This window comes from Suncus etruscus, chromosome 6 (genome assembly GCF_024139225.1).
Source record: "Suncus etruscus isolate mSunEtr1 chromosome 6, mSunEtr1.pri.cur, whole genome shotgun sequence".
NCBI classification, from domain to species: domain Eukaryota; kingdom Metazoa; phylum Chordata; class Mammalia; order Eulipotyphla; family Soricidae; genus Suncus; species Suncus etruscus.
Genome location: NC_064853.1, coordinates 23,936,196 through 23,963,560, shown reverse-complemented (window position 1 = coordinate 23,963,560; position 27,365 = coordinate 23,936,196). Strand labels below are relative to the sequence as shown.

The 27,365-nt window shown below is 52.0% G+C and overlaps 1 protein-coding gene across 1 annotated transcript in view; it reads left to right on the top strand.

The window, feature by feature from the left end:
- ACOT11 (acyl-CoA thioesterase 11) overlaps positions 1–27,365 on the top strand; it is a 43,230-nt gene that overhangs the window by 13,813 nt on the left and 2,052 nt on the right. The window contains exons 2-14 of the mRNA XM_049775175.1: positions 8,503–8,713; positions 9,969–10,038; positions 11,447–11,507; positions 12,479–12,577; positions 12,921–13,056; positions 13,916–14,072; positions 15,433–15,552; positions 18,136–18,280; positions 21,953–22,008; positions 22,370–22,436; positions 22,660–22,743; positions 23,368–23,501; positions 26,985–27,116. Coding sequence (XP_049631132.1) covers positions 8,503–8,713; positions 9,969–10,038; positions 11,447–11,507; positions 12,479–12,577; positions 12,921–13,056; positions 13,916–14,072; positions 15,433–15,552; positions 18,136–18,280; positions 21,953–22,008; positions 22,370–22,436; positions 22,660–22,743; positions 23,368–23,501; positions 26,985–27,116 — 1,472 coding nt within the window. The remainder of the gene's footprint in view (positions 1–8,502; positions 8,714–9,968; positions 10,039–11,446; positions 11,508–12,478; positions 12,578–12,920; positions 13,057–13,915; positions 14,073–15,432; positions 15,553–18,135; positions 18,281–21,952; positions 22,009–22,369; positions 22,437–22,659; positions 22,744–23,367; positions 23,502–26,984; positions 27,117–27,365) is intronic.

Genomic DNA, 27,365 nt, shown 5'->3' with positions numbered 1-27,365 from the left:
TTTTCTTTCTTTTTTTGTTGTTTTTGTTTTTGTTTTTGTTTTTGGGTCATACCTGGCAGCGCTCAGGGGTTACTTTAGGCTCTATGCTCAGAAATTGCCCCTGACAGGTACGGGGGACCATATGGGATGCCGGGATTCAAACCACCATCCCTCTGCATGAAAGGCAAACTCCTTACCTCCGTGCTTTCTCTCCGGCCCCTGTTTATCACTTTTCAACAAACCTTTTTCATGGGGAATGCGGTACTCAGCAGCCTCTGGGTCTTAGGACCTGGCTGGAGGTGGTCCAGGCTGAGGCCTGGTTTGTAGTGCCTGGTCTGTCCCTGAATATAGTTCCTGGTCCCCTCTTGCCTTTCTGCCCTGCATGCTCTGGAGGCAAAAGCTGGTGGATAAGTGAGGGAAAGCTGGGTGAAGAGGGGAAGTGGAGACAAAGGGCCACAGTCCTGGGAGGACAGGAGAAAGGGGACCCTGTGGGATCTCAGACAGGGGAGGAGATGCTGAGTTGGCTTTGTGCGGCCTGAGGACTTGGGGGAAGCCACCCGCCCTCCCAGCTTCCTGGCACAGGAAGTCCCAGCTGCTGCCTGCACCAGCGTGGCAGGGCTGAGGAATGTGTGTGTGGACAGGAGGCGGGTTCGCTTCCTGCCTCCTGCTCAGGGGTGTGTGTTTGTGTGTGTTCGCATGCATATGTGCCTATGTGTGCCTTGCACATTCAGCATGTCTGTGTACACCCATGAGTGTACACACGTTTTTCTATATATGTATGTGTACATGTGTGTATCTGTACATATTTTTTCTCCTTTTCTCTCTCTCTCCCCATTCAAGACTCCAAGACTTGGCCACCTGAGTGCCACAAGGAAGAGCTGGCTGGATGTCTGCTGCAAATGGCCAGGGTGTGTGTTTGTGTGTGTGTGTGTGTGTGTGTGCGTGCAACAGTTAGGAGTCTACCCTCCCAAGAGAGAGTATGTCCCAGACTTCGAGCTAAACACCCTGGGTGCAAGTCCCCATGCTCCTATTTCCCAGCTGAGTGGCTCTGCAGTGCTTGGGTAGCTGTGTGTAGGCACCCACACATGTGGCTGTATGTATGCGCGTGTGGCCTCTCTTCTGTGGTCTCCCCAACTTCAGAACCTCAGTTCTCATGCCGCCTCATCCCCAAAATGAGAATCAAAGTGGTCAGACCCTGTGGGGTTCCAGGAGAGACTAGCTGGCCCAGCCTGCCTGTTCCTTCCTGCCCTGCCACCTCCCTCAAGCATATCACAGTGAGCTGGTGCTTGTATCCCCCTCATGCTTCATGCAAGTAGGTGGGAAGGGGATGTCTGTTCTCCACTTCTCAGAGGCTGACCCAGATCAGCCTGACTCCAGGGCCTCTCACTTAGCCCCCCACCTCGCTTTCCTCACCCACACAAGTGGGCTGTAGACACAGTGGCAGAGAGGAACAGGGGCTGTGTAGGCTCAGTCCTGACACTATGGTGCAAAGCTGGGGGACTGAGCAGGATCTGCACCTCAACATAAGCCAGCAAATAGCTGCCTGCATTTGAGAGGAGAAGGGGGTAGGGCGGCATTCAGGAAATGCCATTCCTCTGTCCCTTTGCACTCCACTCCTTGCTCTGATCCCTGGGAGGCTTTCTAGGGGGCCCAGGGAAGGTCTGGGGTGTCTTATTTCGGAGGACATTATGTCCTTGCGTGTGAAGGGAGACAGGTGATGTGTTCAGCTCCACAATCTAGAATGGGGTAAAGAGACAGGGGTGTGAGGTCAGTAGGAGGGCACCTCGCCCGAATTTATGGCCTGCATTCTCTCTGCCTACATGGTGGGACATGAGTGGGAATGGGGGACCTGTGGAATTCCTTTATTTGGTCCCCCATAGTCAGGCTGTGCTGGAGCTTTTGGGTCCAGGAGGAGAGAGAAGGCTCATGCCTGGTGGAGCAAGGAGTATGTTCAAGTGAAATGAACATGACCATGCTGAGTGTTTTAGAGAGGAGGTGCCAGGAAGCATCTCAGGGAGAAGAGGTGTGGATGCACATCTAGGGTGCTGCTCAAGGGAATGTGGGAATGTGGCTTCTAAGAATGAGGAGCAGAAATCACGTGGCCACAAGGGTGGTGTGAGTGAGACATGGTAAGTAGCTGAGCAGTCTGCACCCACCCCACCCTGTGGACCTAATTTGCCAGTCTATCCTATAAGGCAAACCCATGTCATGGTTGGAAGGATTCTCAGATTCTCTCGTTCAATGCCCCATTTCATTGAGAAGAAAGAACACTGGGGCTAATAATAAGACCTACCTTTTAGGGTCAGAAAGATGGCTCAATGGGCTGAATGCAGGTTATACAGGCAGGAGGGCTGAGTTCTATCCCTGGCATACATTTGCCTTCTGAGTACTGGCAGGAAGGCTTTCCCCAGTCTCTGAGCACTGCCAGAGTGTCTCCAAGAGGAAAATAACAAAAACAAAAACAAAAGAAAGATGAGGGTCTGGAGAGATAGCATGGAGGTAAAGCGTTTGCCTTGCATGCAGAAGGACAGTGTTCGAATCCCGATATCCTATATGGTCCACCGAGCCTGCCAGGAGCAATTTCTGAGCGTAGAGCCAGGAGTAACCCCTGAGCGCTGCCGGGGTGACCCAAAAACAAAAAACAAAAACAAAAAAAAGACGAATCTTGGGTCGGAGCGATAGCACAGTCGTAGGGCATTTGCCTTGAATGCTGCCGACCCAGGATGGACCTGCGTTCGATCCCCGGCATCCCATATAGTCCCCATAGCCTGCTAGAAGTGATTTTCTTTTTGTTTTTGTTTTTGGGCCACACCTGGTGGTGCTCAGGGGTTACTCCTGGCTGTCTGCTCAGAAATAGCTCCTGGCAGGCACGGGGGACCATATGGGACACCGGGATTCGAATCAACCACCTTTGGTCCTGGATCGGCTGCTTGCAAGGCAAACGCCGCTGTGCTATCTCTCCAGGCCCTACTAGAAGTGATTTTTGAGTGCAGAGCCAGGAGTAACCCTGAGCGCTGCTGGATGTGACCCAAAAAACAACAAAAAAGTAGTTGAGGGGGCCAGTGAGGTGGCTCTAGAGGTAAGGTGTCTGCCTTGCAAGCGCTAGCCAAAGTAGGACCGAGGTTTGATTCCCCGGCATCCCATATGGTCCCCCCAAGCCAGGGGCAATTTCTGAGCACTTAGCCAGGAGTAACCCCTGAGCATCAAATGGGTGTGGCCCCCCCAAAAAAAAAGTAGTTGAAGGGCTGGAGCAATAGCACAGTGGAGAGGGCATTTGCCTTGCATGCAGCTCACCCAGATTCGATTCCTGGCATCCCAATTGGTCCCTGACACTGTCAGAAGTAATTTCTCAGAGCAGAGCCAGGATTGTGGCTCAGTGTCATACTGAGTGCTGCTGTTTGTGGCCCCAAAACAAAACAAACATAAGAGAATGTAGTTGAATCAGGGATGTGACTCAAAGGTAAAGCTATGCATTTGTGAGGCCTTGGTTCAATCCCTGGTACTGAAAAAATTATTTTCTAGAGTGTGATTGAGGGCCAGGGATGTGGCTGTGAGGGGAATTTCTGCCTGTATGTGTTACACTGGAGAGATAGCACAGAGGGCTAATACACATGTTTTGCATGCAGGAACCTTTTATTTGATTTCGCAGCACTGTATCCCAGTATCAAGTCCCTCTAAAGCAGTGCTTCTCAATTATTTTCCGTTATGCCTCCTAGGAAGAAGAAAACATTTTTCACGCCCCCTCCCGAGTGACTGTAAATAGTATCGTTATTAAAAAAATAACTAACCTGCAAAACAAAAATATATAAAATAATCTGAGCTGATTTTTCCATCAGAGTTGATGTCTGGATTAATGGCTCCAATGAGCACGTTTTGCAATGCATAGCTTTTCGAAGCAGGGTTTGAAGCAGGACACAGCGACTCTCAGCTCCAGAGACATACAGAGGCATAAACACGGGGCTTAGCTTGTTATGACAGTGTTTGCTGAGGTCAAACGTACCCCTTTATGGAGCCTCGTGCCCCCTTGGGGGGTGCACCCCACTATTTGAGAAGCACCGTAAAGAAATGCTCCTTGGGGTCAGAGTGATAGTAGTATAGTGGGTAGGTCATTTGCCTTGCATACTGTCAATCCTAAATTGATCCCTGGCATCTCACATGACTCCTGAGCCTGTCAGAAATGATTTTTTTGGGGGGCTTTTGGGCCACACCGAGGGGCAGTGCTTAGGCTTTACTCCTGGCTCTGCCCTCAGAAATCACTCCTGGCAGGTTCAGGGACCAAACGGATGCCAGAGATTGAGCCCAAGTTGGCCGTGTGCAAGGCAAATTCTCTTCCTGATTTGCTATCACTCCAACCCCAGGAGTGATTCTTGAGTGCAGAGTCAGGAGTAACCTCTGAGCATTGCCAGGTGTGTCCCTAAAAACAAACAAACAAAATATCCTTTCCCTATACAGTGATTTTTCTCCTTCCTCCTTTCCCAAAGAAGGAGGGGGTGACCCCCTGAACACCACTGAGTGTGGACCAGTCCTTTCCCCAAGATATACTAGAACTGCTCATTGTAGCAGTTCACTGTAAGAATGAAAGAAATAAATATGTAGAAAATTTCCTAGTATAGACTTGATATATAGTAGATATTCAGTAAATCTTTTTTTTTTTTTTTTGGTTTTGATTTTTGAGTCACACCCAGCAGTGCTCAGGGGTTATTCCTGGCTCTACGCTCAGAAATGGCTCCTGGCAGGTTCGGGGGACCATATAGGATGTCGGGATTCAAACTACTGTCCTTCTGCATGCAAGGCAAACACTTTACCTCCATGCTATCTCGCTGGCCCCTATTCAGTAAATCTTAACTGAATAAGTGGCCTGCCAGGATGTTTAGTAAAATTATTGGTTTACTTCCCAACCTTTCCTGTCCCACTAGTATTGAATGCCATGTCCTGGGGCTACATGGAGGTGCTCTAAAAGGTTGGTTGTCATTGAGAGAGAGACAGACTGACAGAGACAGAGAGACAGAGACAGAGACAGAGAGAGAGAGAGACAGAGACAGAGAGAGAGAGAGAGAGAGAGAGAGAGAGAGAGAGAGAGAGAGAGAGAGAGAGAGAGAGAGAGAGACCTAATGCTGTTGGATGCTCAGATGTCTGTGAAGTAATCCCCTGGTGCCCTCAGCCCTCTGGTTGGCTCTTTCCTTTATCTCATTTCTCCTTGTTTGTTGGAGAATCTCAAGGCCTATTCCAGTTCTCTGCTCTCTGTACTGCTGGCTTGCAAGCATTTCTCTCCCTCATTTGTTTCTCTGCATTCCAGACGTGCACGCACACATATTTCCGAGTATCCTGGATTTGTGTGTGCAGGCTGCTGCCTCCAAGCCATTTTGGGAAGCAGGAAGCTTCTCAGGAGGCCTGTGTAGTTTGGGTGTTAACAAAGCCATTGGACAGCTGCCTGGTCTCTGGAAGTTGGAACTGCCATGTATGGACTGGGAGCCAGAGTAGGCAGCTGGGAGAGGCTTGTCCTGGGGTGGGGCTGGTGGCTCCCACAGTGGATGGAGACTGCTTCTCTCCCTGGGGCGAGGTAGCTGTGGAGGTAGAGAGAAACAGGGCCTTTGTGGTCTGGCACCTTCTTCTCTGGGTAGCTGTGGAAACAGTCCGGGGCAACAGCAGTCGGGGGACCTAGAGGAGGCTGGATCTGGGGGTGGTGGCAGGAGGGAGGGACCCCAAGTTCCAGGTGTTAGTGTAGCCCTGTGCAGTCCTGTCTCCCTTGCTGGGCCAGCCCTCAGTCTATTCTACAGTGCTTCAGTTTCCTTAGCCATGAGGGATTGTGCTCTGACTCAGCAGGACTGTGGCTGGGATGCTGGCCCGGGAGGAGCAGACATGGCCCTTATCTCAGCCAGCTGAGGCTTTGGACGAGATGATCAAATCTGCTGTAGCCAGGGACCGGTGCCTGGCATGACAGCCTTCTGAGAGGGCACATCTCTGACCCCCAGTGCCCTCCCAACTAGTTGGCTCTCTGCTTCCTTGTTGGCCCTTTGGCTCAAGCCACCAGCCATCCAGGGTTCTGACTCACGCTGCAAGACCCTGGGGGGCATGGTCTGGTCCTGTGCTCCCATTGGCTAAATGCTTGCTGGGCCGAGCACGCCCCTGACTTTGATTGGCTGGCCTCCCTTCGGAGGCCCGCCCACCTCTGGTTGAGGCGGAGGCCGGGCCAGCATCCATCTGTGGGCAGGACCGCCTGGGAATGCAGGCAGGCAGTGTGTATGTGTCAGCTGTCTGCGCCTCCTAGAAGACAGCCCAGGGCCTCTGTACCCTTCTCTTGACTGGTGGGGGATGGACACCACAGTGGGGCTTATCCTCTGCTTGCCTGGAGGGGCAGCAAGGGCCCCTTGACTATCTAGAAATCTCCAGGGTGGGGTGGGGTTGGCCGGGCAGAGCCCCCACCCCCCACCCCCACCGCCAGGATCCTGGCCTTCAGTTGTCTGGTGTTTGTCAGTCCTCCCAAGACCTCCAGCCGCTGGAGACAATATGACAGCCTTGGGAGAGGAGGGACTTGCTCAGGATCATGGGGTACCTTGAGAGGTGAGGCTGGGTTGAACCCAGCCACCCGGCCTCTCTGCAGAAACCTTTGGGGAGCAGCCACCGTGGGCCTGCTAGGCATGAGCATGGCAGCAGGAGTACCACAGGATGGCCTGATGGTCTCTGCATCTCCAGGTGGGGTCCAGTGAGGGTGAATGAATGAGTGAATGAGTGAATGGATAGGTAAAAGTTGTTCTTCAAAGCACAATGAAAGGGCCCTAGAAAGAGGTTGGTGGAGTTGGGGTCGGCCAGGTGAAGACATAATCAGACTGCTGATCTTGGGTGTCTCCAGCCTCATTCTCCCCACCAAGTGCTTCCCCTGAGGACCTCACGAGATGGGAGTGGGAATGGCCTTCCGGGTGTACCTGCCCAGAGCTGCCCAGAAATCTCACAGGCACTGTCCCCTTTTTTCTGTCTGCTTCTCTCTACAGTTCCCCAGCTTTCTCTAGGGCCTCTTTCTGGAATGTTCTGCCTGGAGCCCTTGACTGCAGGAGGGGTTTGGGAAGACTGTGGGAGAACAGTCTGCCGGCTCCTCCCTCCTCCATATCCCACACCCAGAAAGGCAGCCACCTGCTTCCCTAGCCAAGAGGCCCCCAGTGCACACCAGGCCAGAAATGCCTTGGCAGTAGTTACCATGGTGACTGGTGCTGCGGCTTGGACTGCAGTAGCCATGCCCCCTGCAAGAGCCTGGTTGCTGGGCACCCTCATCCAGGCCTCATCCAGGCTGAGCGTGCCTGGGGACTGCCTTCCTTTCCGCTAGGAGTTGGTCACTGTGCCTGGAACTGAGGGAGCTGGAGAGGGCTACCTCTCTGGGGATGGTCTGCTCTTCTGAGTCACACAGGCCTGCTTGAAATCCCAGCTCTACCTCTGTGGAGACAGTGACCTTGAGCCAGTCACTTTGGGGTGTTTTGAAATGATTAGATAAATTGTGGAAAGTTTTCTATGGAGCCTCCCCTGGGAACATTCCACCACCCCCAGTCTGTATCGTAATGGGTATGCGTGGACTCATGGTTCTCTTCACTGCTAAGCCCACATCTCTGGTGTGTGTGGTTTCTGGGCTCTGTGCCTCAGTTTCCTTACCTGTCAAATGAAGATAGTTTTGTCCTTTGCTCTGAGGTTTCTTGTGAACTCACACGTTGGCAGAGTTCTCACTAAGGAGTGAGCGTGCGTGCTCTCAGCTACACACGGGGGTGTTGGCAGGAAGAACTGGGACTCTGGTGCCGTCCCTCTGTGCCTTTCCTCCTCAGACTCCTAGTTGGCTCAGGGAGACTGGGGCAGTGAGACAGAGTCAGCCAGTTGGTGCCCCTTTCCTAATCCTCCATGCTTAGGGAAGACTGACACACCCCGTTCTTTTGCCTGGGATTGAACCATGCGAAGCCCCTGGTGCCATCTTCATCGTTAATTCACAACATTGAGATTTTCTCTGCTGGTCTTCCAGCTGGCAGCTGCTACGGCCCTGTGTGGACCAGACAGCTGCTTGGTGATTCCCCAGAGCCCTTGCTGGCCATAGAGCCAGCTGCTGGAGACAGGCCTTTTTGCTGGTGGCCTTAGAAAGGGAGAAAAGTGCTGTGGAAGAAAGCACTGCTTCTGGAAATGTTTTTTTTTTTTGTTGGGGCGGGGGAGGTAATGGAGCCCTAAACTTGGCTGCTTGAAACTCATAAGGCTTCCCTGCATGGATGGGAAAAGACTTTCCAGTAGGGGTGTCCATCTGAATCCAGGCTGGTCCTCCAGTTGAGGGGAGGACAGAATTCTTGGCAGTTTCTCTCTCCTTTCCCATTCCTCTGTCTTAAGTTAAGTTAGCTGGAAGCTTGTGTTGGCCAAAAGGAAATGGAACCCCAAGGGCATTGAGAGTCATGAAACTGAGGACCTGGGGTAGGCTGTTGGAGTTGGATCTAGAGAAAATGGCGGCCCTTGGGTCACAGGGCTGGCCTGTGAACTGACTTCTCCATCCCCGCCTATCCCCAGGGCCTTGCCTCTGTGTTCTCCAGCCGCTCTTCCCGCAAGTCAATCTCGCATGCAGAGAATCACAGTGATGCCATGGCGGACGGCCAGGGGTACCGGAACCCCACAGAGGTACAGATGAGCCAGCTGGTGCTGCCCTGTCACACCAACCAGCGTGACGAGCTGAGCATCGGGCAGCTGCTCAAGTGGATCGATACCACGGCCTGCCTGTCTGGTGAGGCTGTGTTCTGGGCCATCCTAGCCCATGCCTAGAGGAGAGAAGATCCCTTTTTAGTTTTAGTTTATTTGTTTTGGTTTTGGTGCTATATCCGGCAGATATATCCTCAGAGCTTACTCTTGGCTCTACACTTAGGGATCACTCCTGTTGGTATTTGAGCTGGGAATAGTTGATGCTGGGGATTAAACTTGAGTCAGACACATGCAAGGCAAGCGTCCTATTTGCTTGCTATATTATGGTTCTGCTCTCAAGATTTTCCTTTCAGACATGGCATATCCTGAGTGCCACATTCATCTCTCAGCTGGTCTCTGATTTCCCCAAGGCTCGGCGTGGGGCCTCTCTTCTCTCATTTCTGTTACCATCATGCTCTTTAGCCTCTCCCTGATACTCTGCACAGCCTTCAGTATGACTCCTTGAAGCCGTATCAATTTGGAGAGCACTGTGGGCAGGAACCAGGTGTTGATCTGATCTCTGCCCCAGCCCTTTATGTTTGTGTAGGGGGAATAGGGGACTGTGGGAGTACAGAATGGGGAGCCCAGAAATCACTCCTTGAATCCTTCAGATTCAAGGTTCCACATGTGGTTCTGGTGATTGAATTTAGTTTGGATGCATGCAAGGTAAACAACCTCTTCGCTATCCTGTCACCTGGGCCCTTCTACCTTTTGGGCCGGAGAGACTGTACAGCGCTAGGGCATTTGCCTTGCACGTAGCTGATTCAGGACAGACTGTGATTCGAATCCCAGCATCCCATACTACCCCCGTGCCTGCCAGGAGCAATTTATGAACACAGAGCCAGAAGTAACCCATGAGCGCTGCCGGGTGTGACCCCGAAACAAAACAAAACAAAAACAAAAACCAAACAAACAGAATGGGGAGCCCTTAGTATGATTGTAGGGAATGCCTTTCATAAGGGTTCTGTGAGCAGATTCCAGAAGCTTGGCCAACTCAGGCCAGGGCACAAAGGTGGTGAAGCTACCCAGGACGAGATGGCATGAGTACATCTTTATTTCACACCCTTCACAGCATGCCAGGTCCAGATCCTGAACCCAGTGCCCCAGGGAACCAGACAAAGCTCCTTGCCCTCAAGTGGAGCAGGACGGAGGGACCCCAGAGAGAAAATAAGGAGAAGGCTGGAGTAACTCAGTGAGGCACTAAGAAAGATGGGGGTGCAGGTGGGGGTGTGGTGTAGTTTGGAGCGCTTGATGTTTGTCAGAGACTATGACTGATGCCAGCTTTCTCCTCCCGACACCAGCTGAGCGGCATGCGGGTTGCCCCTGTGTCACAGCCTCCATGGATGACATCTACTTTGAGCATACCATCAGGTAAGTGCTTCCTGCCTCTTCCTGCTGCTTCTTCCCTAGGACCCCTAGCCCACCCTGCAACTGAGGGTCTTATACTTGGGGTGAGGGGCTGGCTCAAAGGATAATGCATATGCTCAGCATGCACCAGGCCCTGAGTCCAGTTCCTGTCTAGAGGAGGAGTTGTGGGAGGAGCCCACACTGCCGTCTGTAAGGAGATTGTAGTATTTGAGAAAGAAATGAGCTCTGTGCGCTTTGTTTCTATGCGAAGGCAGAGTGCTGACAGGACTTGCTCTGGGCCATGCACTGACAGAGTATGTGTCAGGTGTAAGGTAGGCACCTTGTCCCTGCTGCTTTCTCCCAGGCTCCATCAAAGAGGCTCACTCTGCACCAGGCAGGCGGGTGCTCCCTGGGCTCTGTGTAGCTGTGGGGATGTTCAGGTGGGCAGGCACAGCTAGAGCAAGGGATCTGTGCAGACCAGAACACTGCCCTAGAGCCATGGACACTGACTCCCAGGCCTCCCCCATTCCCTCCCTCTTCTGCCAGCCAAGTGTGATTCAAGACTCAAACGAGGGCTCTTGCTTTGCATGTGGCTGTCCCATCTGGGTCTCATTATTGGCACCCCATATGATATCCTGAGTAACTCTAGGAGTCACTCCTAGGTGCCAAGTCAGAAGTGACCCCTGAACACCACTGGGTATGACCGCCAAAAACTCAAACGAGGCCATGCCCCATGCCTGGTGCAAAGCAGGCATTTTTTTTGGGGGGGTCACATCATCTGGAAGCACTCAGGGGTCACTCCTGGCTCTACACTCAGAATCGTTTCTAGAAGGCTTGGGGGACCATATTGGATGCCGAGATTCGAACCACTGTCCTTATGCATGCAAGGCAAATGCTCTAGCTCAATGCCATCTCTTCAGCCCCAAAGCAGGCATTTTTAAATGTGCTCCTACCTCCTACACCTTCTCTTTCAGGTCCTTTGGTCCTTGATTATGGGGGTGCACTCATCCAGTAGGTTGCTATGGATGGGGACCTGCCCTGTAGCAATGGGGAGGCCACTAAGAGCTAAACTGCAATAAAGCTGAGGCTATTTTTGGTGCATTGAAACTTTGATGTCAAAGATGGATGGATCTGCTAGCAGAACCTTGAAGAAAAGTGGATGTGTTGGTAGGCAGGAGGGTACAGAGAGCTTCCCTGTGGACCTGAGAACATTAACTGGAAGGCAGGGCCATGGTCCCACCCTTCTCTCATCCCCCTTGTTCCCCCCTGCATAGTGGTACATGATTCTGGCCAGAGGCTTTGCTTCACAGACTCAGTAACATTGCCAAAGAGTGTGACTGTTCTCTGGAAGAAGGGCCTGTCCCACCAGGATCTCAGCCCACTCCTTCTGCTGTCCCCTCTAGATAGTTCACCCCTGCTTTTCTCTCTCCAGTGTTGGACAAGTGGTGAATATCAAGGCCAAAGTGAACCGGGCCTTCAATTCCAGTATGGAGGTGTGTGGGGTAGGCAGTACTGGTGGGTGGGGGGCAGGTGAATGTCCTCTCCACTAGCAGCCCCACCCTGGCCCCTTTGCACTCAGTGTCTAGATGGGTGGCAGCTTCTGAAATATCCAGGAGTACCATGAGTGGCTACATGGGGCAGGAAGGGCTGGGGACTTCTTGCCACTGAGAGACTATGATTTTTTGCTAGGATTTGGTGTCTAGCCTCCGGGGTCCTCTCTGAGGAAGTCAGACAGCCTCAGAAAAAGAAGGCGTATTCCACCTAACCCCAGGGTCCTTGAGATTCCCACACCCCCACAGTATTCATCTCTCCATCAGTAAGAGGGAGCCTGATTTTGACAGTGGGGGGTTCACAGGGAACATCAGTGGTTCCAGGGCTGATGGGCGCTGGTGAGGAGACTATTCACCACCACAAATGTCAGGAGCAGGGCACTGGGACTCCAAGAGTCCTGACAGTGTCTCTGGGCGCAGAGTCTGAACAGTGTCTCTGGGTACCCCATGAACGCACACACACACACACACACACACACACACACACACACACACACACCCCGTCAACCCTACCATAAGTGCATTCAGTGTAGTTGAACACACACACACACACACACACACACACACACACACACCCCGTCAACCCTACCATAAGTGCATTCAGTGTAGTTGAACACACACACACACACACACACACACACACACACACACACACACACACACACACACACCGTCAACCCTACCATAAGTGCATTCAGTGTAGTTGACCTCTCAGTCACCTGGTACCTTTTCTAGGGCCAGTTCTGGTTCTGTCATCCTTGGGAGGGTGACATGGCTGCTCCCAACTCCAGATGAGGAAACCAAGTGGAGCCCAGAAAGGAAGTAACTTGCCTGAACCCCAGGGCTTTGGAAGCCTATAGGAGTGGTGTTTCCTGGGTGGCTGAACTTCTTCTCCTGACTCATTCCTTCCTTAGGTGGGGATTCAGGTGACCTCAGAAGACATGGGCTCAGAGAAGCAATGGACTGTGTGCAAGGCTTTGGCCACCTTTGTGGCACACCATGAACTCACCAAGGTGGGAATCCACCGGGCCACTCCTGCTGCCCTCAGGAAGTGCACAGACCCCAGAGGAAGGGCACCCAAGTGCCACCCCCACCCAGTGCCTTCCCTCGCTCTCCCCACCTCTCCAGTGCTGCCTCCTGAGGCTTCTATCTCCTTATGCGTTTCTGAGCCTCTGTCCTTTGCCCATGAAGGTGACTGGGGACAAATGGGGGCTCTTGGAGAATGAATGTGACATCTCTGTCACATGGACACAGAGGATGAAGACAGGGAGTCATTCACAGCCCCAAGCGGTGACAGTGGCAGGGTCCTAGCCCTTGTGCTGTCTCAGGGTCCACTTCCTTCCTCCCTGGCCACAGGTAAAGCTGAAGCAGATCATCCCTCAGACAGAGGAGGAGAAGACGGAGCACGGCGTGGCAGCTGAGCGCAGGCGTATGCGGTTGGTCTATGCAGAAACCATCCAGGACCTTCTGGCCAGCTTCCCCATTAAGGACGGTGGGTGACTTGTGGCGGGTGACTAATGGGGAGGGTGACTAGTTGGTGGCTGGTAGATGGCTGTTGTAGAAGGTGATGTTTGTGGGTGACTGTTGTGATTGGTGACTATTCTGGATGAATGTTGTGGGTGAATGTGGTGAGTACCTGTGGTGGAAGGCTGATGGGTGACTGTTGTGGATGGCTGTTGTGATGGGTGACTATGCCACTGGGTGACTATTGGTGAATGACTCTTGTGGCCAGTGATTGTGCTGAATGACTGTGGTTTATTACTGTTGTGGCAGGTGACTATTGTAGTATGTGACTCTTGTGTCAGGTAACTGTACTGGGTAACTTGTGGTGGATGACTGTTGTGGTGACTTCTGAGTGACTATGGTGGCAAGTGTGTGGCAGTGGGTGACTGGTGGTGGCTGACTGTGGCAATGGGTGGTTGGGTGGCTGACTGACTGGTGAGTGACTGTGGCAGTGGGTGGCTGTGGCGGTGGCTGACTGTTGCAGAGTGGTAAGATGAGAGGAAGGCACTGCATCCTGTAAACCTCTGGGTCCTAGGTAGATTTGGTAGTGCTAAGCCTGGTCCAAGCTGGTGTCTCATCTCTCAGTTTTGTCCAGTAGGTCTGGCACAGTTGCCGGACTGTGAGGACTCAGAGGCACAGAGGGGCTCCTTAACCTGCCTAGGGTCACTTGCCCATATGGGTAGGGACTAAGTATGTCTCTGAGCTTTGACAGTCTCATTGCCTTTCTCTTCTGTGCACCCTTCATCCTGCCTGAGGAGATGAGAGACTCGACTAGGGCAGCGGGCAGCAGCGGGAGAGGTTCCCCCAGGGCCCTGTCTCATCCCCTGTCACCCACTATGCCCTGTCAGACATGGAGAACAGAGACTGCAGCCACATGGTGCCTGCCGAGAAGACCTACGTGGAGAGTGTGGAGCTGGTCCTACCCCCCCATGCCAACCACCAGGGCAACACTTTTGGGGGTCAGATCATGGCTTGGATGGAGAATGTGGCCACCATCGCAGCCAGGTGAGAGGTGCTGCTTAGCAGCCCCCAAACTGCCCAAGCTTCAGCTACCTGTCTGTTTTGCTCTGGTGGACCAGGGCCCAGACCCATGAGACCCATGAGGACTGACTTCATATGAGCTTCCAAGTTCCCTTTGTGGGTCCTGCTGCTCACATGGGGGTTGTCACAGCCCTCAGCACAGAGGGTAGGATGGCCCCTGGCTAGGCAGTGCTGACTGCTGTCTCTAGACATCTTTTACCCCTGCCCCCTTGTACCACCACACACCTTCCAGCCCCTGTCCTGGCTCCTTCTCCAGCTTCCTGCTGGTCCAGCCCTGCTCAGTCTCCTAAAATCTTGCCCGCCTCCTCCCTCCACCTCCTCCCCAAGCCTCTTTGCTGCTCCCTGATCTAAGGATGAAAGTGACTCCTTTTCATTGAATCACTGTGCCTGTTGGGGGCCCCTTCAGCTCCCAATAGGGGGTGGTTTTTATAGCTCTGATATTCAGCCCCCTATAAGTTTATATCATTGTTCTCTCAACTAGGAGAGCCTGCAAGCCACTCGCCTCAGTTAGGAAAATCTTCCTCATCTTTGGGGCTGGAGCAACAGCACAGCTATAGGGCATTTGCTTTGCATGTGCCTCACCCGGGACAGACCCAGGTTTGATCCCTGGCATTCCATATGGTCCCCGAGCCTGACAGGAGCAATTTCTGAGTCCAGAGCCAGGATGAAACCCTGAGTGCCTCTGGGTGTGGCCCCAAAACCACAAACCAAAAAAAGAAAATCTTCCTTATCTTTTAGTTCTGGTGCAAATGACCCCACTCCAGGGTTTCACCTTAGGACACAGTACATAAACCACACCATTGTGGGCAGCTTGGTCAAGAGTGTGACTGTGAGACATACACCGAGAACAAGCAGAAGCAAAGTCTGTCTAGTCAGGGAGGAGCACTTCACTGAGCCTTGAAGCTTTTAGTTAAGAATGGGGTTTGCAGGTGGTAGACTAGAGGGACCAAGAGGCTGGTTTGGTCCCCGCACATAGTCCCCCGAGTACTGCCAGGAATGACCCTAAATTCAGTTGGTATGAGTCCCTGAGCACTGCCAGGTGTGCCTCCACCTCCCCCCATTTAAATAAACAAGGTCTAGAGGTTGAGTGGAAGATGAGGAAGCCCTGCTTTAAGCTTTCCTCTGTCACCTCCACACTCAGCTGCTTTCCAATCTCACCCCTGGACTTGTTTTCTCAACTCAAGGAAAGAACTTTAACTCTCTTCTGGGCAGGCCTGCCTGTGGGTTGGTGGATATGGGTAGCTGGATTGCAGAACCAATGGTTCTGAAGTATGGGAGGGAGGGGGGCATTTCTATTGTCCCTTCACCCCCTGGCTTCCTCCAGCCGCCTTTGCCGGGCCCACCCGACGCTGAAGGCCATTGAGATGTTCCACTTCCGAGGCCCATCCCAGGTTGGGGATCGCCTGGTGCTCAAGGCCATTGTGAACAACGCCTTCAAGAACAGGTGAGAGGGGCAAGAGAGCACAGCGGTAGGGCATTTGCCTTTCATGTGGCCAACCTGGGACAGACCCAGGCTGATTCCCAGCATCCTATATAGTCCCTCGAGCCTCCCCGGAGTGATTTCTGAGTGCAGAGCCAGGAGTAGCCTCTGACCTCTGAGCGCTTCGGGTTGTGACCATTAAAAAAAAACACAACAACCAAAAAACAGGTGAGGGGCTGGAGAAGTAGAGCAGCAGGTTGGGGAGCTGGAACCATAGCACAACAGGAAGGGCATTTGCCTTGCACACGGCCAAGTTGGATTTGATCCCTGCATCCTATATGGTCCTCTAAGACTTCCTGGAGTAATTTCTGAGTGCAGAACCAGGAGTAATCCCTGACTGCCACCAAGTGTGGCCCAAAAACCAAGAAAAAGAAAACATCAGGTAGCATACTTGCCTTGCACGTGGCCGACCCAAGTTCAATCCCTCACATCTCATATGATCCCCGAGCTTGACAGTAGTGATTCCTATCACAGAGCCAGGTATAATGCCTAAGCATGCTGGGTATGGCCCCTAAACAAAATATAGGTGAGGGTCTGGGCTGGACAGCCTGGAATACCCTACACTCCTGTCTGACCCAAGAGGGAAGCTGGCTGCCAGCCTGCAGGATCTGTCTTACCTTTAGACAGGGCTCTATGTCCCTTCTCCATCTTTTCCACTTTCTTCTCGCCTGGGTCCTGCCCAGCTCTGTGCCTCCTGTGCTTTAGGTCACAAACCAGGGCTTTGCAATATCTGCCCTTTCCCATTTTCTGAAATAAGGCATCCCCAGACCTTCCCTTTGGAAAAAATCCTGTCCCCGCATCATACTTAGTGATTTCACAGATTGTGGTGTAGTTAACATGTGGGGTTGTGCCAGACTACCCAACTGTGTAACTTTGAACAACTTTACTTCTTTATTATTTTTTCTTTTCTTTTTTTGTGCCATACCTAGCTCTGTGCTCAGGGATCACTCTGGTGGTGTTCTATGTGGCATTGGGAATTAAATCCCAGTTGGCCATGTGCAATGCAAGTATCTTGCCTGCTGTACTATCTCTTTGACCCCCCTATATTTTGTTTTTCTTACTAATTGTTCTGTGCTCAAGAGTGATGCCTGATGGTGCTTGGAAGCCTTATGTGGTCCCAGAGATTCAAATTGTGGTTGGCAGGATGCAAGACAAAGTAATTTATTCCCTATAGGGCCTATAGTATCTCTCTGACTACAATGCCTGTGTGGGTGCATCTTAACTTTTTTTTTTTTTTAATGGAATCATCATGAGATACAGAGAACACTCATGAAATAAAGTTGCAAAAGTTGTTCATGATTTTTTTTTTTTTTTTTGGTTTTGAGTTACACTTGGCAGCACTCAGGGCTCTTGGCTCTGTGAAGAATTTTAGACTCCTGAGCCACCCAGTCCTTGCACCTGTGAAACGGGGTTTGGTACAGCCCCGCCATAACAGGAGGATTCAAGTGAGGAGTGAGTTTCTAGTTGAGTAGCCAGAAAAAAATGTTCCATGATGGGAAACCTTGCTGCCACCTTCATATTATTATTACTATTATTTCTCCTCCACCTCTACAAGATAAGATGATAAATCAAATCCTATAATCCCATGGGGCCGGGTAGGTGGCGCTGGAGGTAAGGTGTCTGCCTTGCAAGCGCTAGCCAAGGAAGGACCGCGGTTCGATCCCCCGGCGTCCCATATGGTCCCCCCAAGCCAGGGGCGATTTCTAAGCACATAGCCAGGAGTAACCCCTGAGCGTCAAATGGGTGTGGCCCAAAAACCAAAAAAAAAAAAAAAAAATCCTATAATCCCACATACCTCCTCCTATTGCTGCTACTGTTATTGTGATTATTCTTGGTCAGAAGGATACATTCTGCTGCTGGGCACGGGGCAGCCATGAGAGAGATGCTATGAGGCCCGGCCTCTAGGGTCTAGCTTGGATTTTCCAACAACAGTTTTACTCCTCAGAAAACTACTGTCATTTTTTTATTTTCCCTTGGATAAAAGGCTGTATTTGGGGATCCTCACCTCCCGGGTGAGGACAGCGGGTAACTGCTGTTTTATACTGAACTATGACAGAGGCGTGCAGAAAGAAGGCAAAGAGCTGCTGTGAGCTCTGCTCTCAGAACAACTGAGTATGCAGGCAACAGGCATTACTCTGTATTGACTTAGCTCCAGCTCCTGGCCTGTCCCCCTCCAGTCCTTGCAGGATATATTAGTTGAATAGGTAGATATGGTAAGATACGTGTGAGCTGCCCTGTCCTCCAGCTCTTAGTTCATGAGGGTGTGGACCAGGCCGCTTTGTTCCTTTCTGTGTCTTCAGAGACCCACAGGAGGCCAGGTCTGCTGTAGAAACTCTGTCAGTACTGCCCAGTTGTGTTTCCAGTGAGAGCTGTAGGAATGTGTGTGCAAATGTATGCTTGCTCTTGGTGGGTATCCTTTGTACATGGGTATCTGTGAACTCACCTGTGTGCACGTGGGCATGTGTTCATGTGTGTGTGAGGTTCTGATTGCTGGGCTGAGGATGGAAAGGGTCCAGCAAGGAAGTACCTAACCTCCCTTCCCCGTAGCATGGAGGTGGGTGTGTGCGTGGAGGCCTATCGTCAGGAGGCTGAGACTCAGCGACGCCACATCAATAGCGCCTTCATGACCTTTGCAGTTCTGGATGCAGATAACCAGCCTCGGAAGCTTCCCTGGATTCGGCCCCAGCCTGGGGTGAGTGAATGGGGCTGTGCTTGCCCCTCACCAGCTCTTTGCCCACTCTGCCCGTGTAGGGGCTTGCCAGACGCTGCCCCTCTACAAGTGTCATAGGGTGACCCCCCCAAAGGGAAGCCTTGAAGGACTTGGGTCCTATCTGTGGGTCACAGTTGAGCATTACCCACCCTGCAGAGTCAGCAGTGGGTTGGAGTCAGCATGGGTTGGGATTCCCCTCTTCAGGCTTTCCTTTTCTGTGTGTTAGAGGGTGCATCTAAGTCCTCCCTCCAGGGCTATTGGGGTGTGGGGTTCTCATGAGCTGGGGATGGTTTCCATGGGGACAGGAGTACAGTGCCAGGGCCTAGTTCCCAAGGCTGTTTCTTTTCTTTTTTTTTTTTTTGCATAGCTTTTTTTTTAAATTATCTTTATTTAAACACCGTGATTACAAATATAATTGTACTTGTATGATTACAGTCATGTAAAGAACACCCCCCTTTACCAGTGCAGGATTCCTACCACCAATTTCCCAGATCTACCTACTCCCCACCCCACCCACACCTGTACTCGAGACCGGCTTTCTTTTTTCCCTCATTCATTCACATTGTTATGATAGTTTTCAGTGTAGTGATTTCTCTAACTGCACTCATCACTCTATGTGGTGAGCTTCATGTCATTAGCTGCACCTACATGGAAGGATGGGGGGAAGTAAGGGTTGGGACTGAGGCAGTAAAATATTAGAAATGAGCTTTGTAGGGCAGTATCAAGGTCCCAATACAAGATGGATATTATGGATATATAGCATATATGCACACAATAATATCAATATGAAAACAAAGAGAAAAAATTTCCACTGACTGTCTCAATATAAACCAGTGCTAGAACAGCCTGCCCTCCTCCCAGAGCGCATTACCATTAGTGTAGGGAGAGATAGGGGGAAAGCCTGTTGACCCCTATAGAGTCCACCTAGACCGGTGCCCAGGGAAAGACTGAAGTCCAGGGGAGAAAAACCCTATACCTGGCAAGAGCTGGTCTCCAGAATCAAGGACGAAATCGGAAGCCAGATGTCTGCCCGCCCTCCTCCCCATGCACCTCCCCCGTGAAGTACAGAGGGAGGGGGGAACCTGAGGACCACTAAGAGTCCACCTGAACACACTTCTGGCCATCTGAGCTGGCACCCAGGGAAGGCCTGGAGTCAGGGGAAAAAGACAAGGACGGCTGGGGGCCTGCCACGCCTCCCAGCACTCCCCAGGCTAGGGAGAAAAGCTCTTGTATGGGGCTTCCCCAAACCCTATACTTGGCAAGAACTGGTCTCCAGAATTAAAGAGGAAACCGGAAGCCAGATATCTGCCCGCCCTCCTCCCCATGCACCTCCCCCCTGGAGTACAGAGGGAGCGGGGAACCTGAGGACCACTGAGAGTCCACCTGAACACACTTCTGGCCATCTGAACTGGCACCCAGGGAAGGCCGGGAGTCAGGGGAAAAAGACAAGGATGGCTGGGGGCCTGCCAAGCCTCCCAGCACTCCCCAGGCTAGGGAGAAAAGCTCTGGTATGGGGCTTCCCCAAACCCCATACCTGGCAAGAGCTGGTCTCCAGAATCAAAGAGGAAACCAGAAGCCAGATGTCTGCCTGCCCTCCTCCCCATGCACCTCCCCTCTGGAGTACGAAGGGAGGGGGGAACCTGAGGACCACTGAGAGTCCACCTGAACCCACTTCTGGCCATCTGAGCTGGCACCCAGGGAAGGCCAAGGCTGTTTCTGCTGCAGTTCCAGCCCCACAACCCTCCACCTTGGGGTCAAATTTTAGCCCCCACACCAAATAGAACAGAGAACTGAAGGATGAAAACACTCCTTTATGCCTGGTGTAAACCAGGCCCTCAATCCCTTCTTTGGAGGCTGGGGAGTGTCCCTCAGGACTTTGGAAAACCTCTGCTTGGTAGCTGGGCAGGAATGTAAGAGCAGGAAACCCCAGGTGGGCTGAGCAGGGTCCCTGAGGTGTTTTGGAGGTCCATCCCTCAGTGCTTGGGAGTGGGGAGGCCTTAGAAGTGGTGGTTACAGAGCAGACTTGGAGTTCTCGGGACTCTGTTCCTGGTGCTCCTCTCCTGACCCTGTGACTAAGTCCCCTAATCTTCACACCCCCCTAGTCCCTACTTTCTGCAGTGGCTGGGCTAGACTCCCCCAGAAACATCTGGACTGTCTCCTAGAAAGCACTTCTGCAGAGTTTCTGAAAGGACAGGGAGAGTGCATAGGGCTAGAGCACCCATTTTGCTTGCACAAAGTCCCCAATTTAGTCTCTGGACCATATTGTCCCCCAAGCACTACTGGTGTCCCCTGAGCAGTACTCTGACAGTTTCCCACCCCCCAAAAAAGGGCCAGGGATGTGGCTCCACTAGAGCATATGCTTTATATAGATAAGGCCCCAGGTTCATCCTGGCTCCAAACTGCACCAGCTAAGAGTGCCCCTGTGCCCCCCAAGCAACTGGGTTGACCTCTAGATAGAATCACAGGAACTGGGGAGCTGGAGCAATAGCACAGCATATAGGGCCTTTGCCTTGCATGTGGCCAACCCGGGTTTAATTCCTGGTATTCCATATGGCCTCCTGAGCCTGCCAGGAGCTATTTCTGAGTGCAGAGCCAGGAGTAACCCTGAGTGCCACCAGGTTCAGCTCAAAAAATAAAAACTCAACAGTGATTGAAAAGAGCCTCATTGTATTTCAAGGAATTTCTGGGAAGCAGCCTGTGCCCAGTAAGAGAGGGCTCTTAGGTGGAGCAATGTGCAACTTGCCTTGCACACAGCTGACCTGGATTTGATCTCCAACACCCCACATAGTCCCCTGATCACTCTCACTAGGCGTGATCCCTGAGCACAGAGTCAGGTGTAAGCCCTGAGCACCTCCAGGTGTGGCCCCAAAACCAAACCAAAACAAATGAGGGTCTTCCTGGCATTGTAAGTGCCTTTTAGTGGGGGCCCTCTTATAAAGGAGGAAATGGGAGCCTCAGAGCAGGTAATGATCCCAGAGTTACTCAGTGTTGGATTAACCAGGTTCCTCCCTATTCTCCACCCCAGGGTGTGGTCTGGTGCTTCCTAATGAAGACCTCGGATCTCAGGAAAATGCTCTCTTGCGTTCCTGGTTTCCCTCTACTGAGCTATTTATAGAGGTCTCAAACTCAATTTACCTGGGAGCCGCAGGAGGCAAAGTCGGGGTGATCCTTGAGTGCAAAGTCAGTAGTAAGCCTTGAACATTGGGGGGTGTGACCCAAACAACTAAAACAAAACAAAACAAAAAAGATTCCTCTAGGGCAGGGCCACAAAATGTTGTATGGAGGGCTGCAAAAGGCTCGCTGGCCACGAGTTTGAGACCCCTGGTAGGAGCAGAGGCTTGCATGTGGGAATTCCTGAACCTGTTTTAATCCCTTAACCGTGTGTAGATTCTTACCTGCCACTGCATTTGCTTCTAGTCCCTCGTCTCTCCAGTGTTCTGGTCTTGGAGCATGAGGCTTCCTCCACAACTCAGCATGAAGTGGGAGTGCTGAGTTGGGCCTCTAACTTTCCCATGTGGGTTTCGTGAACTCTGGTGACCCTTTGAGATCTGAGCTTTCCTTATAGGGGAGGCTTTGGGGTTCAGAGAGTACTGGGGCATTAGGGGGACAAGCTGGTATCCCTGACACCACTGTTTATGCCTGCTTCCGGCCCAGGATGGGGAGCGGCGCTACCGGGAGGCCAGTGCTCGGAGGAAGATCCGCCTGGACAGGTAAGTGGGCTGGGTGGGACCAGGCAGGGCTGCAGGAGTTGGGGTTCAGGCCTTGGACTGCAGGACTCAGGGTGCAGGACTTAGCCATGAAGGTTGAGAGAGCTGAGCAGGGGAGGGCTCCCAAACCCTGAGATAGGCCTGTGCCCATTCTGGAGGCCTGATTCCTGGGGCCTGTGCTCTGTGCTCCAGGGGCTTGTGCCAACCCACACCCACTCCTGGCCACACCTTCCTTGGAGTCTGACATTTACCACTGATGTCCAAGTGCCCACATGGTGGCCTGTTCACAGGAGCATCTTTACTCCCCAGGGAGGCCCATCCACAGACATGGGCCTCCAGCTGTGATTGTTCCCTGTTCCCCCAGGAAGTACATCGTGTCCTGTAAGCAGACGGAGATGCCACTTTCAGTCCCCTGGGATCCTAGCAACCAGGTAAGGTACTAGTGGGGGAGTGTCCTTCCCATCCACAGTCATGGAGGGTTGGGAATTGGTCGAAGTTCAGGTGCTGAGGCTGAACCACAGCTGCACTCAGTGCTCAGAGGGTTCCATGTGTCCCTGATGGGAATCCATATCAGGGTCCCACAGATGTGCCCATGTCTGAATCTGTGCCTGTGCCCCCAGCACCCAGCTGAGCTTCTCCCACATGTCTGTGCAGGTGTACCTGAGCTACAACAATGTCTCAGCCCTGAAGACACTTGCAGCCAAGGATAACTGGGTTCTGTCTGCGGAGATCAACCAGGTAGCTGTCCTGCCCCTCAGTTTCCCATCTCAGAGCCACCAGAGAGGCTGACAAGCTACATCCCAAACTCTCAGATTACTCGGGCCCAAAGGTTTTCTGGTGACCTGGAGGACATCATGGAACAGGCTGGATAGAGAAAAGTGTTTAACCCTGGAGCCTGGAGCAGTGACATCAACATTTCCCTCCCCACATCTTCATCCCTGCAGGGCTGGAGGCTTGAGGACCACAAGGGTCAGGGGAGATGTAAGCTTGCCTCTCTCTCCTCCCTCCTGACTTTAGGGAGTTGACGAGGAGCACTAGGGCCCCGCAGAGGGAAGTTTCTGGTCTCACACTGGCCCTGAGCCTCCTGCTCGTCCCCTGTCTCCCTCAGGACTACTAATGGAGGGTGACAAGGGGGTTTGAACTTGTATCCTTGCACTTGTCAGCCAATAAGACACCTTTCCATCCTCTTGTGCTGAATCTTCTCGGTTCATTTTCTGGGGCATATGAATAGGGCTCAGTGAGGTGGAGCTGCTGTTTGGAGTCACACAGCAAATGAGAAGTGGTCTTGAGCAAGCATCCAGCCCCGGTCTCTGGCATAGTGTGTGTGGGACACAGGAGTAAGGGGGTCTCTGTGCCTTGCAGGTGCGCTTGTACACTCTCGAGGATGACAAGTTCCTTTCCTTCCACATGGAGATGGTGGTGCAGGTGGATGCCGCCCAGGTCTTCCTACTGCTCTCGGACCTGCGTCGGAGGCCTGAGTGGGACAAGCACTACCGGTGAGAGTTTCAAGGGGAGGAGACACCAACTGGGTCACATTAGCCATGTGCCCTTTGACTTCAGTTGAACTTCATCTTTTTTTTTGTTTTTGTTTTTGTTTTTGGGCCACACCCGGCGTTGCTCAGGGGTTACTCCTGGCTGTCTGCTCAGAAATAGCTCCTGGCAGGCACGGGGGACCATATGGGACACCGGAATTCGAACCAACCACCTTTGGTCCTGGATCGGCTGCTTACCAGGCAAACGCCACTGTGCTATCTCTCCGAGCCCAGTTGAACTTCATCTTTTTTAAATTTTTTTTTTTATTTTTGGTTTTGGGTCACACATGCTGACACTCAGGGTTTATTCCTGGCTCTGCACTCAGAAATTGTTTCTGGGGCCGGGCGGTGGCGCTCGAGGTAAGGTGCCTGCCTTACCTGCGCTAGCCTAGGAGACGGACCGCGGTTCGATCCCCCGGCGTCCCATATGGTCCCCCAAGCCAGGAGCGACTTCTGAGCGCATAGCCAGGAGTAACCCCTGAGCGTCACCGGGTGTGGCCCAAAAAACCAAAAAAAAAAAAAAAAAAAAAAAAAAAAAAAAAAAAAAAAAAAAAAAAGAAATTGTTTCTGGCTGGCTTGGTGGACCATATGGGATGCCTGGATTCGAACCACTGTCCGTCCTGTGTTGGCTACGTGCAAGGCAAACGCCCTACCTCTCTGTGCTATCTCACTGGCCCCAAACTTCCTCTTAAAATGGGCACTTGAGGAATCAGAGAGGGAACATAGATCAAAGTGCTTGCGTTGAGGCTGGCGCAATAGTACAGCAGGTGGGCATCTGCCTTTTACACATCCAACCTAGGTTTGATCCTTGGCATCCTATATGATTTGCTGAATACCACCAGAGTGATCCCTGAGGGCAGAGTCAGGGGTAACCCGAGCATTGAGAGTGTGACCTCAAACTTCTCCCCCCACAAAAAAAGTGCTTTCCTTGCATGCTCCTTACTTCCTGGTTCTATTTCTGCACCATCCCATATAGTCCCCAAACCCTACCAGGAGTGATCCTTGAGCCAGGAGTAAACTCTGAGCACAGATAGGTGTGGCCCCCAAATTTATTAAGTATTAGATTTGTGTTCAGGCCAAGTGAGTGATTTTTTTTTCATTGTGCTGGGAGTTGAAAGCTGAGGGTGTGACCTGCCCCCAAACCAAGCTCCCCTAACTTCCCTTATTCTGTTGAACAGCCACTCGCTGAATTTACTGGTCTGAGTGGCCTGCATAGCTGTGTGCTTTGGTTCCTGTGAATGCACGTGTCTGGGGACTCTACATAAGGGTCAACCCTGTGAATCTGTTGGTTCCCCTCAAAGTCCTGTTCCCACATAGGTATAGTGTGTTGAGTTAGTTGTGGAAGATGAAACTGTTCTGGGGAAAACAGACAAGATTTCACAAGACTTTTAAAGTGGAACCTGATTTTTCTAAATCCTTTTCTATTTAACCGATACTCAGTAGGGGGCTCTTTGGCCCTTTCTCCATGGCTTTGAGGAGTTTCTGTCCCAGCTGCCCTTTACGGCCTGTGACTCAGAAATTCAGGGAACAGAGTGCAAACAAGTGCTTCTCCCTCCCCAACCTAGGTCTTTATGGACAGACTAGCTGTTGACATAGTGCACAGACTTTCTGCTCAGAGCTTCTGTTCAAAGCGGGGCTGTGCTGCTTCTGAGAAATCTGTAGCTGGGTGACCCCATGTACCATTCTAGAGGCCAGAGAAGTGATTCCTTGGAGGGTTGGGGGGGTATGACAAGTATAAGGATGGCATCCTTTTTTTAATTTATTTTTTGGTTTTTGGGTCACACCCAGCAGGGCTCAGGGGTTAATCCTGGCTCTAAGCTCAGAAATCACTCCTGGCAGGCTCGGGGGACCATATGGGATGCTGAGATTTGAACTACTGTCTTTCTGCATGCAAGACAAATGCCCAACCTCCATGCTATCTCTCAGGCCCCAGATGACATCTTCTTTTTTTTTTTTTTTTGATTTTTGGGCCACACCTGGCGGTGCTCAGGGGTTACTCCTGGCTGTCTGCTCAGAAATAGCTCCTGGCAGGCACGGGGGACCATATGGGACACCGGGATTCGAACCAACCACCTTTGGTCTTGGATCGGCTGCTTGCAAGGCAAACACCGCTGTGCTATCTCTCCGGGCCCAGATGGCATCTTCTTAATGGAAGTGGGCTGGTATCAAACTTGAAGGATGAATCATATCTTGACCTTGACGGGAATCTCAGGATCTTTTCTCTTTATTTGGGGAGTAGGGCCCACACCTGGCGGTGCTTAGGGGGTTACTCCCGGCTCTGCACTTAGAGATTACTCTTGGCATACTTAGGAGACCATATGGAATGCTGGGAATTGAACTGTGTCAGACCATACAAGGCAAATGCCCTACCTGCTGTGCTATCACTCCAGCCCTAGGTGGAAGCAGATAGGCTTCTACCCTATCTTGGATGGAAGCAGATCCCCTACCTGATCCCCACCCTTCTACCTGCTCCTGATGACTGGCCTAAGTAGATCATACACATGCTGTTATTGTTGCATGTATATGTGCGCCATGTAAGCCCAGATTGTACATCTGGTGCACATGGGTGGGGAGCCCAGCCTGAGGGGAACCTAAACACCTCCCACCCTCGCTTCCCTCTCAGCTTTGTGAGCTGGCTGGGCCTCCATAGCCTATCTATTAGCTTGGGAGACAGAGTGTCTTTCACATGGGCCACTATTGAAGTGGATGGGATGGTGCAGGGAAGCCTGTGGAATGATGCCTGGCACACAGCAGGCACTCAGCACAACTCGACTTTCATAAGTCTGTGTCAGGCGTCTTCCCATGTCTTTGCCATGTTTACTGACACACAGAGGCTGTGTATCAGGGCATGACTACTCATGCCTGCACATGTATGTCTAATCCTGAGCCTGTGATCAAATGCATGGACGCATACACATGATCTGTATGTGTTGATGTCTTCCCCATGACTATCCAGGACATAGATGCATGACATATATGTCTCAGCACATGCATTCTCATTTGCCTGTGCACATGTTTTGGTCAGGTACACATGGTCATGTCTGCCTGTGTCTGTACACACATATATGGACAGATGTGTATGACCTATGTGTTGTCTGTGCATGTTCATACTTGTTATACATGTTTACCAGTATGCATGCATGTAAGAAATACATGTGTGCCAGTGCATGGCTGTGTGTGTCACTGCATGTCTGCCTACCCCTGTGCATGTGTGTATGGGCCACTCATGGTCTGTGGCATGTGTTTGTCCACATGTCTGCATGCGTGCATGCCTGCCAGTGTCTGTCACTATGTCCCATCTGTTTTTGCACGTGTGTCCATCCAGGGACCTTTCTGAGCAGCGGAAGGAGGTGGGGCTAACTGCTATGCACCTTCTGGGAGGCTGAGCTGGGGAGCACCCCATTGGCTTGCTGATGGGGGCCCAGGGTGACACTGTCCCCCACACAGGAGTGTGGAGCTTATCCAGCAAGTTGACGAGGACGACTCCATCTACCACGTGGTCAGCCCTGCCCTGAGCAGTGATGCCAAACCCCAGGACTTTGTGATCCTGGCCTCTCGAAGGAAGCCTTGTGACTGCGGGTAAGTGCCGCCGGGGCCACTTCTTCCCTTGGGAAGGGCATCAGCCAGTCAGAGCCATCTTCCACTGGCCATAGGAGGCCCTAAAGTACCACTTGGCCTTTTTGGGGGGACCCTGAGGTGCTCCTTTCATGTGTAAGGGGGGCAGAAGGACATACCACCTCTCCCCCATGCACTCTGAAGCCTCGTTTCTTCAACTGGATGTAACAGCATAGGGGTGGAGCTTGGACAGTTCAGCAATAGTGCAAGGTT